Source organism: Colius striatus, chromosome 1 (genome assembly GCF_028858725.1).
Source record: "Colius striatus isolate bColStr4 chromosome 1, bColStr4.1.hap1, whole genome shotgun sequence".
Lineage (NCBI taxonomy): Eukaryota > Metazoa > Chordata > Aves > Coliiformes > Coliidae > Colius > Colius striatus.
Genome location: NC_084759.1, coordinates 28,155,628 through 28,176,583, shown reverse-complemented (window position 1 = coordinate 28,176,583; position 20,956 = coordinate 28,155,628). Strand labels below are relative to the sequence as shown.

The following is a 20,956-nucleotide window of genomic DNA, read 5'->3' as shown; positions in this document are numbered from 1 at the left end:
AATGAAGGAAAACAAAGGTCAGCCGCTGTACATCTGAGAGTTTTACCCTAACCTTTCAGCTTTTGTCTAGAAACTCATATCCAAGATGTCAATAACCTGGACAGTATTTTACTGTGGAACTAGGCAAGGGAAGGAATGGTGAAGAAGCATTTAAATTTGTTCCAAATCTCCTGTCACAGGCTTCCTGCAAATAGCAGCACAGTTTTGGACACCGTTATGCAACCAGGTCCCTCACTACCGCGCGCAGTAACAGTTAACCCCATTTCCAAAAGCAACAGTGGTTCTTAGCACATTAGGTATCTCGGAGGGGACTGGATTCTTGAGCCATAAAGCCTGGATTTAAAGGCACACACAAGAATCTGTTTTCCTGATTCACTTGTGGACCTTTGTGGAACTTTCTCTCAGCCAATAGCTCAATCAGTTGTCAGCATACAACACAACATCCACAGAAACTGGTAAAAAAGATGAGTGAGCACTACAATAATCACCCAAGAACCTGCTCAGATAAAGTTAAGAAATTCACATCAACTCCTAGGACTGTGATCCTTCTATTATTTTTGCACACAGCTGTATGCACAGTGCTGCACTCCCAAGAAAGCCTGCAGAAAGGGAAAACAATGTGAATACTTATGGGAGTTTGCATTAGCATGAACATTTGCACCTGAATAGCATGTCCTGCCATCTCTGAATACTATCTGTAGGCCTGCAAGTAGAGCTGCTCTGGATGGGACTTAAAGGACCCAATGCACATTGCAATGTTTCCCTTTACAGAATCATAGAATGGCCAGGGTTGGAAGAGACCTCTAGAGATCATCCAGTCCAAGCCCCTGCTAAAGCAGGGTCAGCTCCATTAGGTCACATAAGAATATGTCCAGGCAGGTTTGGAAACCTCCAGAGAAGGAGACTCCATACCCTCCCTGGGCAGCCTGTGCCAGGGCTCCCTCACCTGAACAGCAAAATAGTTTTCCCTTGTGGAACTTTTTGTGTTGCAGCTTATGCCTGTTACCCCTTGTCACTTGAGACAACAGAAAAAAAATCCACCTTATCCTCTTGACATCCACCTTTTAAATACCTGCAGATATTAATGAGATCTCCCCTCAGTCTCCTCTTCTCCAGACTAAACAGCCACAGTTCCCGCAGCCTTTCCTCATATGAAAGATGTTCCAGTCCCCTGATCATCTTGCTGGCCCTGTGCTGGACTTTCTCCAGCACTTCCCTGTCCCTCTTGAGCTGAAGAGCCCAGAACTGGACACAGGACTCCAGATGAAGCCTCACCAGGGCAGAGTAGAGGGGGAGAAGAACCTCCCTTGACCTGCTGACCACACTCTTCTTGATGCATCCCAGGATGCCATTGGCCTTCTTGACCATGAGGGCACATTGCTGGCTCATGGTTAGTTTATCAAACAGGACTCCTAGGTCTCTCTCTGCAGAGCTGCTCTTCAGCAGGTCAATCCCCAGCCTGTTCTTGTGCATGGGGTTGTTCCTCCTCAGAGGCAGAACTCTGCACTTGTCCTTGTTGAACCTCATGAGGTTCCTCTCTGTCCAACTCTCAAGCCAGTCAAGATCCTGCTGAATGGCAGCACAGCCTTCTGGTGAATCTTTGCAGAGCATCTATGTTACCATATCCTGGCATGATTCTTCTGTGGGAGAGCACCTTTTGAGGCAATTGACAGGTATTTATAGCTTTATAGTATCCAATTGAAACTTCAAGCTCCTTGGTATGGTACTGACTTCATCTAGCTGTGAAGCACCATAAACAGTTCTTAGTATTACAAAAATAACAACTCGACTGACCCACATGCAACCCGTGTTATGTGCCCTGTCAGTTCCATTGATTTGTGGATGTGCAAATAAAGTCCGGTTCAGGCTCTGTATCTTTGCTGCCACAGTATAATCTAAAAAGGACTCGGAAAACATACGGGATTAGTCAATACAAATTTTGTACTCAAAGAGATAGTGTTCAAGTTGTAACATTCAAGGATTAAGAAAACAAACAATCAGTGGAAATATCTCAACCACTTCATTTGGAAGCATGATTCATTCTTATTAAAATGAATTCACTACTAGGAAATACAGTGCTATATATTAACTGAAAATTACTTTCTAGTGCAACTTGTAGAAACAGGTATTGCATCTCATTTCACTGGGCAAAGTTGGGACTGGAAACACATCTGGGAAAACATCTGGGTTTACTGTCAGATGCTGAAACAACATGCTGAGACATATGTTAATTCACATTCTATTTCTGTGGCCCATCTTCATACCTGTGCAAGAGAGTGAACCGTACTCCTGCTTCCCTTATGAACTACCACCACAAAACTTATTTTCAGGTGAAAATGGCACTCTCCATTTTGACAAATAGATGGTAATAATCTTTTATTCACATCACACACCCCTTCATAGTTTCCCTGTATCACCACTTACAGAACAGGAAGTTTTCAGATTTTCACGAGGGGTAGTTACATCGTGTGGCATTACAAATGCATCTTACTTTGTTTAAGATGAGAAATTAACAACTCTGAGCTATAAAAACTTTCTTCTTTCATATTTTTGGTGAGTTTAGCAGATATTTTGAATAATTTACACGTACTAAAATGTTTTCCATCTCAAACATCAGCTTTGAAGAAAGCAGCCTTCTCTGTATTTTAAAACAAATCTACACTACGCTCAAGGTAGCAGCTTTTACTGTTAAATATTCTCAAACACAGCAGACTTCAAAGCAAACCCATTATTTGCTGGATACAGTTAGATAAAGTGCTAAGTAAGTACTTCCTCCTTTCCTCACAAACATGAGAAATGTAATTCCACAAGCAGCACTTTAATCTCAGTAGTTTTCACAGCAAAGAATCACTGTTGAAGGAATCATTGAAGGATATCAAAATAAAAAAGGATATACACATTCACTTGTCTTTCTTAATATGTGTATATATGTATGTATAATCATTTCAACTTGATTACAGAAAGACTGTGGTATGCATCAACTGGCATAGTAATATCATCCCAAGGAAGAATCCCAGAATGGCTGAAGTTGGAAGGAACCTCCAAAAGTCACCTGGTGCAACCACTCTGCTCAAGCAGGATCACCTCAAGCCAGTTGCCCAGAACCACATCCAGATGGCTTTTGAATATATCCAAGGATGGACTCCACAAGCACTCCAGCTGAGCTGTGCCAGTGTTCGGTCACTCCACAGTAAAAACTGTTTCCTGATATTCAGAGGGAAGTTCCTGTGCTTTGGTTTGTGCCTATGGTACCACTGAAAAGAGCCTGACAAGGTATTCTTTCCACCTTCCCTTCAGGTATCTATATACACTGATCAGATCATTCCCCGAGTCTTCTCAGGCTAAACAGCCCCAGCTCTCCCAGTTTTTCCCTCATAGGAGAGGTGTTACAGTCCATCATCTTTGTAACCCTTCTTCAGACTCCATCCAGTATTTCCATGTGTCCCTTGTGCCAAGGAGTCCAGAACTGGACACAGTACTCCAGGTGAGGCCTCACCGGGGATGAAGGATCCACCTCTCTTCACCTGCTAGCAATACTGTGTGTAACGCAGCCCAGGATACCATTTGCTTTCCTTGCTAGAGGAGCACATTACTTGCTCATGTTGAACTTGATGTCCACCAGGACCTCCAGGTCCCCTTCTGCCAAGGTGCTTTCCAGCGGAGTGGCCTCCAGCCTGTACTGATGCCTGCGGCTGTTCCACTCCAGCTGCAGGACTTTGCACTACTCCTTGTTGAACTTCACAAGGTTTCTATCAGACCGTTTATCCAGTCTGTTGTGGTTCCTCTGGATGGCAGCAGACCTCTCTGGCCTATCAGCCATACCTCCCAGTTTTGTGTCATCTGCAAACATACTGAGGGCATGCTCTACTCCATTGTCCAGATGTTAAACAGGACTGGACTCAGTATTGACTCCTGGGGTACACTACTAGTTACTGGCCTCCAACTAAACCTCCTAACACTGACCTGACCATCACCCTCTGAGCCAGGCTATTCATCCAGTTTTCAGTCCACTTGTTTGCTTATCCAGCCCATAAGTCAACAGCTTGTCTGTAAAGATCTTATGGGAGACAGTATCAAAAGCCTTAAAAGAAAGCAAGACAATATCCACTGCTCTCCTCCTATCTACCAGGCCAGTCATTTAATTACAGTAGTTTATCAAGTTGCTCAAACATGACTTCCCTGTGGTGAAGCCAGGCCGACTACTCCCAGTTATTTTCTTCTCCTTCATGTGCCTGCAAATGGTTTCCAGGATTAGCTGCTATACTACCTTCCCAGACACTGCGCTGAAGCTGACAGGCCTGTACATCCCCGTGTCCTCCTTCTTACCCTTACTGAAAACAGGAATGACCTTTTCTTTCCTCCAGTCTTCAGCCATTTCTCCCCATCACTATGACTGATCAAAGTTTATTGAGTGGCTTCACAATGACATCAGCCAGCTCCCTCAGCACTCATGGGTGCATCTCATCAGTGCCATGGACTTTCGAATGTTCAGTTTGCTGAAGTATTCCCCGAGCTGATCTTCCACTAAGGGTACATCTTCCTTGTTCTAACCCTTCCTCCTGGTCTCTGGCATTCCTGAAGGCTGATTTTGCTAGCAGAGACCGAGGCAAAGAAGGTGTTCAGTACCTCAGCCTTTTCCATGGCCTGTGTCACTGTATCTCCCACCTCACTGATCAATGGGCATACATTTTCCCCAGTCCTCCCTTTGTCTTCTACGTTCTTCTTGTAGTCTTTGACACCCTAGTCAGGCTCAATTCCATTTGGGCTTTAATGTTCCTGGATGCTTAGACAATGTTTCAGTATTCTTCCCAGGCTACCTGTGTTTGCTTCTGCCCTCTGTATGCTTCCTTTTTGTGTTTGAGTTTGGCCAGGAGCTCTGTTTTTTGTCCACACAGGCCTCCTGGCATTTTTTCCTGATTTATTAATTGGGATGGAACTCTCTTGAGCTTGAGGAGGAGGTGATCTTTGAGTACTAACCAGCTTTATTGGGCCACCCTTCCTTCCAGGGCCTTATCCCACAGGACTCTTCAAGTAGACCTATGCAAAGCAGAGCAGATTTCAAGGGGAGGTGATAAAACTCTAATCTCCTGAGCCTCATACCATAACCCTGACAAGGGCGTTGCACTTTCAGGTTGAAAAGTTCCAGCCAACACTGTCAGGTGACAGCAAGACTAAAACGAAAGAAAACATAGGCCACTAGAAATGAAAAGACAGATGCAGAAAACCGTAAGGTGAAAGGCTTTGAGAAAGCTGTATTTGAAAATTTCAGAATCAAATATTTTAAAAAATATTTAAATAAAATCATTCATTTATGCAAATGCATTAACCCAGGAAGTGCCAAAACCCAAACATCCAGTATGAAGATTTCCTTTACAATAGAAGTTCTTCTGGGAAGTATATTAAATATGACAAGAGAGGGGAAGAGAAGCATCTCACGATTTGTCTTCAAGGGCATCACATTTTACAACAATGTCTTCACCATTAATCATTTATAAACGATTCACAAAGAAATTAAATACACTATTCCATAAAAGAATAATCTCATTTACAGTTTATAGATGTAAGGCTTCACCGTAACATCTCATACCCTTTGCCCGACTCTTTGCACACCCAAGGTGAGTGATCTGTACTTACTTTCCTACCAGTGTAACCCCGCATGGTGGTCCACAAAAACATAGGTAGTGTCCAGGTTTATTTGTAAGGTTCAACCAAAAAATATTATTAGAACGTGTCCTATTATTTGTCACAATAAAAGCAAATTAAAAGCCAGTAGAAACAGGTAAGTTGTATTTGCTGGTCTAAGACTGAGGGAATGGATTAAATTATACTGTGCAAAAACCCTGCCTAGCTGCTAGTTATACCATCATATTATTAGTCATTGTGCACAACTGGGACGCTGCAACTCCAAATCACAGACTAGAAACACAGTGCTTCCTTTAAACAAAGTCCATAATTCTGTGTGAAAAGACTTGGGGAAAAAGAAACAAACCAAAAATCATGAGAACTATCCACCTCCATAGTTCTCATCCACGTAAGAATTATTTGCTTTACACAGCTCCAGTTTATTGAAAATACTGAATGTAATACTGATGACAATAACACCCCTTAGTCTCTTCATGTGTCAAGTACGATTCAGAGAAAAATCCTGCCTCAAAACACTCACTTTCAACCACAAAACATTGCCAGAAATCTTGTATTCGCAACAGTTACCTGATATCGTGGTTAACATATTAATTCTGAAGACAACAGTCACAAGTACTTACAAAAAACACAGATATGTTTCCTAAAAGTAAAGTGAAGCTTCATTTCAGGATGACAAAAGCTTTTGTAACAGTGCAGGGTGCAAATTTTCAGTATGAAGACATTCAGAAGATCTGCTGCTCAAAGAGGATCTTTTCAAACCCTTGTGGAGGTGTCTGATAAAAATCACTGAACTGACAATCCAGAATGGCACTGTCATCAACTGCAGGAGAGAACCAAACGGAAGGAATTAGAGAAAGAACACATACAGTTTGATCCTTCGTTACACCATCTCACTAGATTATATACCGTGCTCAAACCATGAAAAATATTCTCCAATATATCCATTACATATATACAACTAAAATAAACCTCTTCAACAAATTTGTGAAAGCCCTACAGACATACCTCAGGAGGGCAAATCATCTCTTTTCTGCCCTTTACTTTAGTCGGTGAAGTAAACGAGAACGCTATCTCTAGTGTCCCTGGGAGTGTTACCAGGGCTGCTGGCAATTCCCTCCAAATTTTCTCCTCTGTTTCTCCAGAAATCTACAGATTAACACCACTGCAGGGCTGTCACCTCCTCAGTTGCAATTTTTTTCTGTCCACTTCTTAATTCTGCTGGGGTGCCAGCTGTTTGCAATGCTGCTTCTGGAGGTTTACAAGGTTTCGTGGTTTCTGACATGGTTGGTGTCAAACCATCTGCTTCAGCATGTGATCCAAAGAGAGCTTCTTTGACTACTTCTTTAAGCTGGAAGTTAATGTTTTTTTTAAAGTACCTCTCTATTTTTGGACCCTTTCAATAATCTGAGATACAAGTGTTCCTGCTTTCAATGTAGAACATAAAAAAAAGAATCTGCTGAGGATTTTCAGAGCAAAGCTTCCATGTACCACTTTAGTAAGCTGAAATACCCAACCAGTCAGCAAAGTAAGATCTCCTTCAAAGACAATTTCTTCCAAGACAAACCTGCTACACTAGCAACATCAGACCAAAACTGAAAAGCTTCAGCTGAATTCCAAAGAAAAATATTGAGATATCTCTGAGCCAAAGCAGCATTTTCTTCCCTCCTAGGCTCAGCTAAAACTCCTATTGGTATATTTGTACAGTTCTGTAGTACTTAGGCAGTAACTGCATCTCACTTCTGCATGAGTGCCTGAGATACCGCTGCTGTAGGGAACAATCTTTAAGTCAATTTTTCTGCTTTATGTCCTCAGGCTTGACACTGTGTTTGTCTGCTCTTATCATGTTTCTTTAAAAGATATTGATAAAGATCTTGATACTTCCAGTCTGAATTATGCTTAAGAAACTCTCTTCTCTATGGTCAACTCCTTTCACATGCCTGGAAGTTTACATTTAATTAAGAACATTCATCATTTATACCAAGTAATTGTCATAGCTATATGTAAGAGATGTGATAATTATAATTAGATTATGCTCAGTTGTGGAAGATAAGAGCCTGGCAATTAAAGGTTACTGCATTCCCCAGGCTCAGAACTTCCTTAGTCAGAAAAAAAGACAATTTGCATCTTTGCAGGCTAACGTGACACCAAACGTTTCCTGAAAGCAACTCGCATTCTTCATGCAATGTAACACCATTTATAAAATGCAGGGAAGGTGCAACGATCAGTTTTCCCACAGCAGCTCTTTTGCTGCTGGTCAGGAGGGTTTTCACATGAGGAGATCCCGCAGTGCTGCAGGGTAGCTCCTGTTCCGCAGCATTTCACCAGCGCCATCATGTGGCACAAGAACAAGTCACAAAATTACCAGCTCAAACAATTTCTATTCTAATAGCTTAGAACGATACAATCAGTCAGCTACATGTATAGACTTCGAAGGCTCTGCAACACATCTAGAGTATTTTCTCCCTGTTCATAAAATGCAATATTACAAACGTATCAAGATATAAATGGGAACATGCCAACAGTTCATTAGGGACCAACCATGAAATAAAAAATCCACATCACAGAGCTAATAGTACCTCAAGGGCAAAAATATTTTTAAAAGGGTACTACTTAGATGATGCTCACTCAGGAATAAACTGGAGATGGCTGTAAGGACAATACAGGGAATTCGATGAGCAGTTATCACTTGCTGGGAGTTACCAGCCAACCCACAGCATAGTGTAGATCCCACACTGAGCTAGGGAAAATGCTGCTTTTCAGACGAGATGTTCAACAGAATTCTGACTACTTGGGAACTAAAAAACCACCGACAAGCTCTGGAAGAGTAAATTGTTAACACGTGTCTTGGCCAAATTCCAGCTTCCAGAATTCATAAACTCTTTTTTAAACTACCTATGCAGGGACTAATTGCCTGTGGCATTTGTTTCCTGTCCAAAACTGTGTTGTACTGACGGTTGCTGGTGAAACAGTGACTGCAATCTGCTCACCAATCGTTGGATGTCAAAGCCAGACATCAATTTGGTATACCTGCAAAAAGTTGCACCACTCGTCAGCACACAGCTGTACTAGTCCTACACTGAAGTCAGTACTGCCACAAGAAAATACAAACGGCAATTCAGTATCTATGTGTTTAACGCTGAACATGTTTAGGAAGTACCTGAAATGAACAGGCATAAACAGATTAAACTATTTCAGAGATAAATCAGATTAGCTCACAAGTATACATTAGTTTGAATTTGTTGTTTTCATCTGCTAAATAGTTTTTTTACCTGTCAGTTTTTAGACCAAGTGCAGTAACTCCCCAGTTTATTGGATGGGGACAGCCTAAGTTGTCAGTGAGCAGTGCTTTTTTTCCTGGCTCTCAAGTAGCATTGAAGATGAGGTGAAAAGATACTTCTGTATTTTCCAAGGTTTGTCTTTCATGCAATTTATTGCTGTAGTTGCCAAAAATAAACGATTGATACGTGTTCCATTGAAGTGAGAAGAAGAACACATAGCTCACAAGATAGGCTTTGGTACAAAGACATTGTCCATGCTGTGAAACAGCTTGCAAAACTCTGACTTACCGTAGACCACTGGATAGACAGTCCCTCGGATCCCTGAAGCTGGACAATGCATATTCTTCCCATTTAAATATACATTTAACTCTACATGGTCATATGTAATGCCCTAAAAAGTATAGAGAATTGACAAACAAACAAAAAAAGCATCAACAAGCTTATCCACACAAAACTGATACTTAATTGGGCTTTCTTAGCCACAGGGAAATTTTAGCACCATTATGCAAACTGCAGCATCCCAGAACACCTCACTTGAAATATTTCTGCAAAGGACTAGAAGTTAATAAACAACAAGTAACCATTTCAGAAGGGGGTTAAAAGAATAATATAGTATCTGATGGTAAAGGACAGAGGCAACAACCCTAGAAGTTTGGGTCTTTTGAAGATGAAATTTGCTATATAGATGAAAACTGCTATACAGACACAAGGTTACCCACTAGGAAAAAGTAGTGGTGACGGATGGTCTAAATCTCATTGCACTGCTCCCATGTATTTTTTAAAACAAATCTCAAATGAGACATTGAGAAAATGAGAGCAATAAAACACAACCCTTTGCACAAAGTCACTTAAAGATCTTTTCAGAAACCTGGAATAGTAAGGCACAAAAAAACCCCTTTTAAGATTCTACATTTTCTCTCATTCTTAATAATTTTTCCAGTGAGCGTTACCCCCTCCTCACTTAATATCTCCCCTTACCTACAAAAGTTTGGCTAAAAATACAATTCATTTATCACCAAGGACCTCCCTCTGCTCAGCTCTGTCCTTCTAATTATTAACCAGTTAGCTATGGGATCCTGAGTTGAGCTGGGCATGGTGCACTGCTATGTAATACATTCCAGTACATTATTTGTTCAGGCAGGTTCCATCTCAAACAACACAGGATTCTCGTGATGCAAGTTATCTGCCAGGTAGATACTATAACCAGTCTGCAACAGAACTAGAGGTTACTTTTCAAACGCTGGTAAAGTTTGTCCCTCACTCAGAAACGTATCAATGCTGAGAATGAAGCCCTCTGATCTGCAAGCTGCTGATCTGCTCAAACACAGAGGGAGTTCGTATCCACACTTTCCAAACATGGAGATGCAAGATGAACGATTTAACTGACATGGTCAGTCTAACACAGAGCTGCCCATCAGAGGAATCTGGGAACAGCTGGGGAAATAAAGAAGCCTCAAGAAACTCACCACCACGTCACCCTCCTGAGGAAGGCTGTTTGCTGGTAGTCTATTTTTCTCCTCATTGTTATAGTAGAGAGCTCCATCATTTCTCATCACCAGGCTATGGACATCTCGACCAAGTGGAATTTGATTCAAGTTTGCTTTCTGTGTTGCAACTCCAATACCCCAAATCCCTAAAACGTGACATTAACATGGTAAGGAAAAAGCGCATCATTTTGAAGACTACTTGACTAAAGCAGGACAGTATAAAGAGCATGTTTTTAACTAGTGCCATGGTGCTTCTACCAGTAAATCTCTCTTGGAAATACCGGGACCACTGGTGGTCAGCCCTGGTAGGCAGCCAAGCACCATCCTGTCACTCACTCTCTTCCTCCCACAGGACCTAGGTGGGATGGAGGAAGAGTTAAATAAAAAACAGTAGTGGGTAAAGATAAAGACAGTTTAATAAGAAGTGAAAGCAAGAAAGAAAACAAATAACCCGAGCGCTGCAATGACAATCACTCACCACCTTCCATGAGAAGACCGACGCTCAGCCAATTCCCAAGCAAAACATGGCTAACCTCCCCAAATCCCCCCTTCTGCCTTTTGCTTCTGAGCGTGACAGTACGTGGCACAGACTATCCTTTGGTTAGTTGTGGGTCATTTACCCTCCTAACCTCCTGTTCACTCCCAATCTTGTGCACTGAAGGGGCAGAGTGGGAAACAGAGAAAACCTTAATGCTGTGCAAACACTGCTGAGCAATGGCGAAAACATCAGTGAGTTATCAGTATTGTTTTGGTCACAAATCTAAAGCATAGCACTACAGGAGCTGCTATGAAGAAAATTAACTCCATGCTGGCCAGACACAATACAAGCAGTCACAAGTGACTGAAGATAAACAGCACCTATCCTGAAAAGGATTCAGAGAATTGTGATCACTTAACTTTACTCCCAGAAAAATACTGAAAACAAACTTTGAAACTGTAGGAAGACAGAAAAGAAGAAATCCGGTAGCATGGATTTGTGTTGTGAACAACATAACTTCTTTTTTCTAGACTAGTCTTAGGAAAAAAGAAGAAACTGTAAATACAATAGATCTTGATTCGGTAATGTTTTTGAAACTCATACAACATGGAAATAGTTACATTACAAAAACAGTCTACACAGTTACAGCAGTGTGAGTGCACAACTGGTTAGAAAATTGTATCCAAGGAGCACTCATCAGCAGCACCCTGTCAAATCAAAAAATGACTCAAAGGGGGCTGGAGGTTTTGCACTGAATGCCCAAGGTCAGATACTGTTCTGTATTCACAACAATGCTTTGGGTAACGTGACAATGTGCTTATTAAATGTGCTGTCAACACCAACCTGATGGGACCACAAGCTCTTCAGAGGCCACTCAAGTTTTAAATGATCCTGACAAAATGGTTAAGAGGTCTGAAATAAGGAAAATGCATTCACTTCTCCTGCATTACAGCAGGTAACTAGGAGAAGCAGGTAAGTAGAAGTAAGTGGCACAAATACAAAAGTGGCTTGGCAATCAGTTTGTAGATGATGATTTGGGGGTTACCACAGACCACATGCTGAGTGTGTGTGCCCTACTGTTGCAATGTATGGCATGCATAAAGCAGACATATGTACATACAGCAGATGAAGGACATCTGCTGCTGCAGCTGGAGCAGAGCATCCATTTTAAGTATCATACTTCAAGACAAATAGGTCAATTAGAGATATTGTAGAAGAAACAACAAAAACAACCAAAAGTGTAAAAATGTAATCTATAAGGAGACAATGCAAAGAAATCCCCAAAGTTGGACAGTTTAGTCTACAGGAGACTAAAATAAAGCAAAAATGCAAGAAAACCAGTTTCAAAAGACAAAAACGCAGAACAACTTATTCTAATACTTACAGGTCCAGAAAGAAAGAATAAGATTGCGAACAAGATTCAGATGAAACTTTGAAAATTAAACTTTCCAATAGTCAGGGTGACCCCCACAGATGATCTGTAATGGACTGTGTAAGGAACTTTGGAGAAGCCAAGTTACAAGTTAAATTACGTACAATTATCCTGCCTTGGGGTAGAGGAACAGATGAGACACGGGCTCACACAGACCAGGAGAGTTTACTACTTGTGTTTCTCAAGTAAAAGAACATGAATACTGCCATCTGTGTGAATAATGACTGTATATAAACAACAGTTGCAGTGAATTCTTCTCTCAAAAGAAAGGATACTAAAATTGCTAAGTTAAGACTGACCTGGAGTTTACAGGTAGTTTAAAACTAAACAATTGGTTTGACTGCAAGGTGTTTTGTACAGATTTGTGCTCACACTGCCTGCATTCTTTTCCAACTGAATGCAAACAACCCTTTCCCAAAAAGCACCACATTCAAGCTCCAGCTGAGATCATACGGCCTGTCTCTGGACTAACACTCCCCTTCTTTCCTCTTCCTACACCATTTAGGGAAAAAACAGCTTTATTTTCATAGTGTCTGTTGTTGCTGATTTTTTATGTTAGAACACAGGTAAGCCTGGAGTGCCCTCTGTGCTAGTGAAGCTGCTTGTATTAGTGAAAGCATAATGCTTCCAAATTTCAGTCACTTTCAGCTGCCTTGCATTAGATCTGTGAAAAAAACATAAAGGAACAGTGCTGAAAGGCTCCTCTTGATAAGGCAGTGTTGGAATAAGTGCTGCATATTTGATTTGAAGAGCAAAGTATAGCAGGAAGAGCATTACTCTTACTTGGATAAACACAGTGCATGTTAAAAGCAAATGAAGGTAGACAAATAGCTACAAACATTCCTGGATAACCTGTACTACCCTTTGAAAAATACTTCATAGCTCCAGTGAGTTATGGGGTCATACACATTTATTTACCAAAAAACATTTCTAAATATGCCAACTGAAGAGCATGTTTGTAACAGCACATAAAACAACACAGTGGTTTAGTATCTGCACTCCTTCAGTAATGCATTTACCATTATCTGAGACATGGTAATCTGACATACCTTCAGAGTTTAAAGTTGTACATTTTTGCTGACTAACCTGTGGACTGGATTTTAAATTCAAAATAGCTCTTGTTCTGATGCAAAGGTGCATTGGCTAAACAGCCTCCTGTGCCACATATTCTTCTGCCATTTTTAACAATGACGACATCTGTCCCTGCAAGAAGAAAACAATGCACAAAACTTCAAAACATTTTTAGAAGACTTAAAGCAGCTTTTAAAAGTCCTAAACATTCAGTACAGTTTTTGTTGTTTCTGCCTCAAGTAAGAGCTTCATTAGTCTGTGAGAATGATAGGCTGTGCTTTCAAGCACGAAAAGTAAAGCTTTTACAAGCAAGTTTATTGTTCAGCTAGGATTTATTTATTTAAAACACATACACTGCTCTAATTTCACCTCTTGGTTTTTACAGCACCGTGCTGATTACAACCTTTGCTCAGACACATCAGAAGCACAACTTAAAATTTACTCAGAAAGAGTTCATGCTAAGACCAAAGCCCTGTCCCCCGTCTCTGTATACTGGAGAAAAAAAAACTCTGCAAAGAAAAAGGAAGGAACATCAGATAGAAATGTTTGATGGAACTGCAAGGTGTTTATTCTCTGAAAAAAAGCCTTTTGTTAGAAATGTCAATACAGAGAGAAAAAAAAATCCTCTGCTAAGTTCTCCTTCTCTAGTGGAAGACTTCATCTTTAGGCACTGTTGCCATGGCCATTGACATGAGAGACAATCAAGGTCCACTAATACAACTGAATAAAACCAAGCTAATTGTACTTGAGCACCAAACCCTTGATCAGCCACACTGCTTCCCTCTTAGCTCTTTTCCCCATCTCTGCTGCAGCTGACCCAGATCACTTCTCAACAAAACCTGGGTACGGTTTTGAGGATAGCTCATCCTCAGGATGACACTCAAAGGGAGGCATAGACTCCATATAGACCAGCTCCTTCTTCACCTTCATTGCTGTAGCTCGTCCTCCTGTTCTAAGCCACCATCCCTTGCCTAACCTGAACAAGATCTTCAAATCTTGTCATAGAATGGTCAGGGTTGGAAGGGACCTCTTGAGATCATCTAATCCAAACTCTCCTCCCAAAGGAGGCTTCCCTCGATCAGGTCACATAGGAATGCATGCAGGTGGGTTTGGAAACCTCCAGAGAAGCAGACTCCACACTCTCCTTGGGCAGCCTGTGCCAGGGCTCCCTTACCCACACAGGAAAGTAATTTTTCTTTATGTTCAAGTGGAACTTCCTATTTTCCAGTTTAAGTCCATTACCCCCAATCCTGTCATTGGATATTACAGAAGAAAGTGTTCCCCCATTCTCCTCATATCAACCCTTTGAGTGTTGATCCCCCCCCAGTCTTTTCTAGGCTAAACAGCCCCAGGTTTCACAGCCTTTCCCCATAAGGAAGATGCTCCCTGATCACCTTGGTAGCCCTGCGCTTGACTCACTCCAGAAGTTCCCTGTCTCTGGAGCTGAAGAGCCCCGAAGTGAATACAGTATTCCAGATGAGGCCTCACCAGGGCAACCATCCCATCAGGCAGCATTTTCCCCTCGGAGGCTGACACACGCTCTCACGTGCTCATTGTGCTGATAAGCCTCAAGTAAGTGTAAACCAGTGAGATTTTTTTTCCCTGAAAACTGCTAACTTCTGAAGAAGCAGCAGTCGCAAAGCCTTTCTGACTGCACTTCACTGAGAGGGGAGAGGATAAACTTCCAGAGCAGGCGCACGCTCCTCCTCGGGCCGTTACGGTTATGTCGTGTTAAAACGACTCAACATCCGCAGCAGCCCCATGTTCAAGCCTCCCGGGACACACACGCGACCCTGGCCACTTGCTCCCCTCACGGGTTTCGCCGGGCCTGCGGCCTCACCGCCGGGAAGACAACTGCCCCCTAGCCCCGGCCCAGACCCGTCGCGGGCTGCTCGCAGCGCGGGGAAAGGACACCCGGTCCCGTCCCGCTTACCCATGCGCTGCGTGTCGAGATGCACCGCCGGCATCTCCTTCAACGGGATGTGTCCAGCCCCGCCATCCCTGCAACAGGAGAAGCAGCAGAACACGGAGGCGGCCATGGCTGGCCGGACCGCGCCGCGCGACGCCACGCAGGCGCATGGGCAGCCGGCGGGCCGGGCGGCGGCGCCCCCTGGCGGCCGGGAGGTGGCGCCACGGAGCGCACGGGCCTGCTTCCCTTCCACCCGCCCGGGCGCTCCGTGGCGGGAGGCGGCGGGTTATGGCGGAAGGGGTAGCCTCTGCTCTGCCCAGGGTTGTCCTGGAAGTCGGCTACGGTCTGGAACAGTCGCATTAAAACATTCAGGGGACGGACGTTTCAATTAAAACGAATACATCCGGAAATGTGCTCCGCAGCAGAGGGACTGTGTCTGACTGTGGTGGCAGTGTGGCACACAGCCACCTCAAGGATGACTTACACATACAGATATGATGGGCAGTTTTTATTGTGTGTGTGTGTGCGGAGTAAAAGGTTGGTGCAGCTGGTCCCTGCTGGGACTGGCTGCCTCTCCCACCTCACAGTCTCTCAACTTACCTCCATGCAGTGTTTGTGCCGTAGGGGTTGCCTATTCGCCTCATCTTCCACATCTGTCTGGCTAGTGAGGCTTAACTCTATACATTTTGGGTCATATTTGCTTCTACAGTACTTTCTCAGTACTTTCTGGATTTACGTAGTTGAACTCAGCTGTAATGAGTGCCACGGTGAAAACACAGCATGCTATCACTGCAATCCTTTGCAAAGCACAATATAGGAAGAGCTTTGCTTCTCTTTCATAGAGGCAGAACTCTATGTAAGATACAGGTTGAATTGCGGCCTTTGGGTTACAGAAGTGTATCTTTAGCAAAAGCCCTAGAGCTGTCCCTACAGCACAGAGCATCCAAAGCAGGGGCTACAAGCTGGGCTCCAACAAATATAGTAAAGCGTGATAAAGTGGCTAGAAAAAACCCACCTGTACCTACTTCATGGTTTTATTTACAGAAAAATATCCAATAAATGTTGTACCATTAATGGCTGACCTAGAATGTTTTGCAAGGCAGCAGATAATTTAAATACTTATATTTAAAGGCTTATTTATTGCCAGATCAATTTGGCATGAAATTGTTGTTTCTTACGATTTTCAGATGGTGTCTTATTTTGTGGCATTTCACCCAGAAAGCTCCCTTAACATTTTATTACAGTATACAATATGATGCAACTTAATGAAGCACATGTGGTACGATGGTATCTGTCTGAGGTTAAGCAGATATTCAAAAACCCCTGGTAAAAGAAAGTTTTGTAGCAAGAAATATCAGTCTGGATAGGCTGTATCAGTCATACTTACCCCTTAACTTGAAACATGAGGTGAAATGCTGTCTTTCTCAAAGTTGAGCCTAAAATCAAACTGATTTTAAGACCAGCTTTTAAATATGCATCCTTTCTTTTATTGGACTTACAGCCCATAAACATTTGGGGTCAAGAACTCCTTTCCTGAAAATATGCCAAATGGGATTAGGCTTGAACTTCTAAGAAATAAATACTAGGTGGAAACCGATGTTTATTTATTTCGCATGGAGGGCATCATGATTCTCATTGGTAGCTTGTGTTCACATAATTAGTCACATTTAAGTCACTGCGGGACTTTTATTGTCTGTAACACACTGCGGGTTTGTTACAGTAAATGCTAAATGACAAATGTTAGTATAGTTTAAAAAAAACCCAACAACTTAGAGACTCGACCTCCAAATGATTCCCCATCCCTTTTTTTTCCTCTGTGCCGCAGTAAGTCCTTTCTTCCCCCAAACAGGCACTGGGAACACAAACGCATGTCACCATGTGAAGTCAGCACTGCTGAATGGGTTGGACTCAAGGGGATGGGGCTTTGGGGAGCAGCGTCTGGCTATTGTAGGAGTTTCCCATAGGGCTTCTCCTGCTGAGTCATGAGGCTTGGACTGGACTCCCCTGCTTTCTGAACTCTTTCCGAGGGGTATCCACGTTCAGCTGGATCCAGTCTTAGCTCCTGATTGTAACTAAGTTTGGACTCTGCATTCTGGCACAGAGTCAGTTTATGACAGCTCAAGCTGGACCCTGTCTTATGAGAGTGATCTCAAAACAAGAAATCCCAGGGCTATTATACCCTCACAATCTGAAGTTCCTCACCCCTCTTGTGGTGCCTCTGTCCAATGGTGATATTTGAGTCTGAGGTCTTCTTGTTGCTTTTTGCACCTCCAGATGGTTTCTGTTCTTATCTGAGAAGCTGCAGTTCTTTGCAGGTTTAAAAGCATCTTAGTTTATCTGCACTTGGATATAGTCAGTGTCACCATTCTTTTACTAACTTGAGGTAGGACTGCTATCTCCCCTTTCTTCTAGTTTATCTCCTTAGCACCAGAGGACTCCCAGTGCTTTGTCATCCTGAAGTTTGTGGTCTCAGGCCTCAGCTCTCATAGTTGTCCATCTTTGGCAAGTTTCAATTCATCCTGGTTTTGCACAATTAATTCTAATATTTTACTATCAAGTTATTTTCATTTCCAACACTGGCTGTGTCTTACTGCCAGTTTCCTGCTCCACTGCTTTCTTAACCTGAGAGGCTGGTTTTACAGGCCAGCAGACTGCAGCACTTGTGCAGCATGCCACATCTTGGAAAAGATGACAGTGCTGCTTTGGAGCACATTGAATCCAGTGCCTATATGTGCTCTGCGGACAGGAAGCCTCAGGGAACCAAGGTCAGTGAAGCATTTCTCCCTGCAGTCCATCCTGACCCCCTTCAGGTGTGGAATCCAAGTTGCTGAGCACTCAGTGTCATCATGAGTTGTGCGGGAATGGTGGCAAAAATATATGCGTGCCTTGAGTGAAGGCTCCAGCTCTGGAGAAAATCAAGCAGGTAACAACTCTGGTCTGGTGGAAGTAAGTAAATGGAAGTAAGGCAAAAGTCAGCTGACTGGCTGGTAAGAAACATGGCTTAATCATATGCTTTTCTTGGAGGATGAGGTGAGGAATTCCAGCAGGATAGTACCATATTTGTGAATGTGCTTTTCAGCTTGTTTAGAGCATATTTGAACTCCAAAATTTTTACAGTGTGCAAAGAACTGCCCCAAGGAAATGAAGATCTGGACTCTAAGATTTAGAAGTGCAGCTGTGCTTGGCAATGAAGGGTTAATTCTGCTTCTGCCTTTCTTGAATGTGCATTTCTTTCACTGGGGAGGCCAAGTATTTAGGACCCTCCCACACTGGAAGCAAAATTAGGCTCAGCATGCCTAAACATGTTTGTTGCTCAAAGGGTTTTAACTGTTGTTTCCTTGAACAGTAGCAGCAGAGACATTTTGTCTAGGAACCATGTTAGCAGAACAGCAAAAGGACCGGTCCCATCCATTCACAAATGCAGGCGCATTTGGAGGTCCTGCTGAAAAAAAAATGATGGTCATTTACTTGTTTTGTTCTCTAGCTCAGAGCTTCATTCACAAAATACAACTGTCTCATTAGCCCTGAAAAGTAGATGTCCTGGCTGCAGACAAGTGTATTTCAAAAAGATTCTAGATAGCGCCAAATTTGCAGGAGAAGGAGGAACTCTTGCCTCTTGTTACAATGTGTACTACAACATGACTCATCAGTTCTCAGAAAAAAACTTCCTCTTTGCCCTGCTAGTAAAAAACACTGGGACTTACTTCTCTGCTGCCACAAGCTTTGTGAAGGCATTTACACCTGTGAAAACCAATGAAAGAAGTAGTTACGAAATATGCTGGAATGGATTTAGTGACATCTCTGTGCAACTTGCACAGAAGTAAATGATGGTGCAAGACTGGAAAATCAAGGTTTGTTTATTGAAAGCAGTCCTTCCACTCCCAGGGTCAGGCCTGTGGTTTGGAAGATGATACTGACAAGGTCTCAGATGAAAAACAGGTTGTGCTTGTACTTCTGAAGTCTTAATTATAATATGTTCTTGTGAGGATTAACGTTCTGTAGGAAGTCTTCTGTTCTATACAGTTAATCCGATGCTTGCAAAGTCAAAGAAGAAATTGTATATGAAAATTAATTTTACTCCTCATCTTTCTATTTACTTTGGTGGCCACTTCTCTTCTCTTTATGCAATACAAGCAAAACCCACTGGAGCAGTTGATGTTTAGGCAATCACAAACCTCATTAAGCCCGACAGGCATGCTGGCCATGCTTTGTTCAGGAAGGAGCAATTAAGTTCCTTTATGGCATAAGATAGCTAAAAAGCTAGAAACCGCTGCCCACGGTGCAGGGCTACAGGGCCAAGCGCTAAGATGAGCTAACTCGTATGAGCAAGCACTAATTTGGGGAAAGTCAGAGGCATTCCTCTAGGGATTGCTTGCGAACGCGCAGCAAAAGCACAGATTGGTTGCAGCTGTGTTTGCCTGTGTGCATGTCCAGGACCGGAAACACCGTGCAAGAGCCAGCAGACAGTGGGAGAAGCAGTGGTGCATGGCCCTGAGAAAAAGCCAAGGGACAGCTTCTTCTGGGCAAGCATCCTGGCTGGAGCAGCAAACTTGGACAGAGCCGCGCGGCACTCCCTCCCATTCGCTTCCTCTGCGTGCAAGGGAAATGGGACGTGGCTGTACATTCTTTGTAAATAAATAGAATTACACTGAGGAGATAACTGAATTCATCACTGATTTTTTTTTTTCCTCCCCTCGCAGGAAAGTCTGGCAAAGTGCTGAATATTAGTTAACTGTGTGGGTCAGAGGACAGTATGTAAAACTGCAGGGCTCTTCAGTGCTGCTAAAATAATCATTGGCGACCCTGTAGATATCACGGCAGCCTCTGAAATTCAGAGCTTAAAACAGCAGTTGATCATCTCAGTCACTGAGGATCCTTCATGGATTTTTAATGCCTGGCATTTCTACAACGCATATCAAAAGTAGCTTTTATGGAACAATAACGAGAAACTGCTTTCTCTGATCCTTCATTTGGAGCGTTTAATATGGTCCAGATGTATCTGCTGAAAAGAAATGTAGTCAAGACATGGTATAGCTGTGAAACATTTATACATGAGTAAGGTGTTAGATAGATGGAGCTGGTTTGGATAGTTTCTTTATTTGTGCTATCTTACAGCATCTTCTTGCTGAGCTGCTATCAGCATCAAAGCTCTTCCAGATTTATTTTCATATTTAGATCCCCACAGCAACTACGTGGTGCTTCTCAGATTGTCTCTCTCCATTGGAGGGTGTGCTCACACCAGCACAGCTGAATAAAGCAGTGTGCTTCAAGAATTCACTGTCCCGATGCCAGTGTGTGCTCTGACACCTCTGCAATGGGACATGAAGCCTTGACCTCCTTCAGTGGGAAGTAAAAGGCAAACTTGCAGCCAAGGATAAGACTGGAAAATGCCCTCAACTCACCTTTACTGATAGCAAATACAAACCTGAGGGGCGGGGTGTGGAAATAAAATCAAAAGCTGCATTAAACTCCAGCTGCATTTATCAATTGGTTTTGTGTTAGGCATCTTCTGCTGCGCAGCACAGCACAGGGGGTACATGAGCAGCTGGTGTGGCCGAAGGGCAAGGCTATGTTACTTTTGGCAGCAGCGCTGGTGATAGCTGGCTGGAGGCATTTGTGAAAATTATGGCCTGCAGGGACACTCCTGGTTTATGCTGA

The 20,956-nt window shown here is 42.8% G+C and overlaps 1 protein-coding gene across 1 annotated transcript; it reads right to left on the bottom strand.

The window, feature by feature from the left end:
* Positions 1-5,227: 5,227 nt before the first annotated feature.
* Positions 5,228-15,444, bottom strand: SPRYD7 (SPRY domain containing 7). The gene is made up of 5 exons (XM_061994413.1): positions 15,323-15,444; positions 13,405-13,521; positions 10,388-10,554; positions 9,210-9,312; positions 5,228-6,463 (listed from the first exon to the last, which is right to left on the bottom strand). Exons 1-5 carry the CDS (start codon positions 15,426-15,428, stop codon positions 6,366-6,368), a joined length of 591 nt encoding a protein of 196 aa, XP_061850397.1. The 5' UTR covers positions 15,429-15,444; the 3' UTR covers positions 5,228-6,365.
* Between the last annotated feature and the right edge of the window lie 5,512 nt (positions 15,445-20,956).

Coding starts and splice junctions, on each gene's coding strand:
- SPRYD7 (XM_061994413.1), bottom strand. CDS start 15,428: ATGGCCGCCTCCGTGTTCTGCTGCTTCTCCTGTTGCAGGGATGGCGGG. Junction 9,313..10,387: donor CTCAGGAGGGTGACGTGGTG/GTGAGTTTCTTG, acceptor TATACTTTTTAG/GGCATTACATATGACCATGT. Junction 6,464..9,209: donor TGTCTATCCAGTGGTCTACG/GTAAGTCAGAGT, acceptor TCTCTCCTGCAG/TTGATGACAGTGCCATTCTG.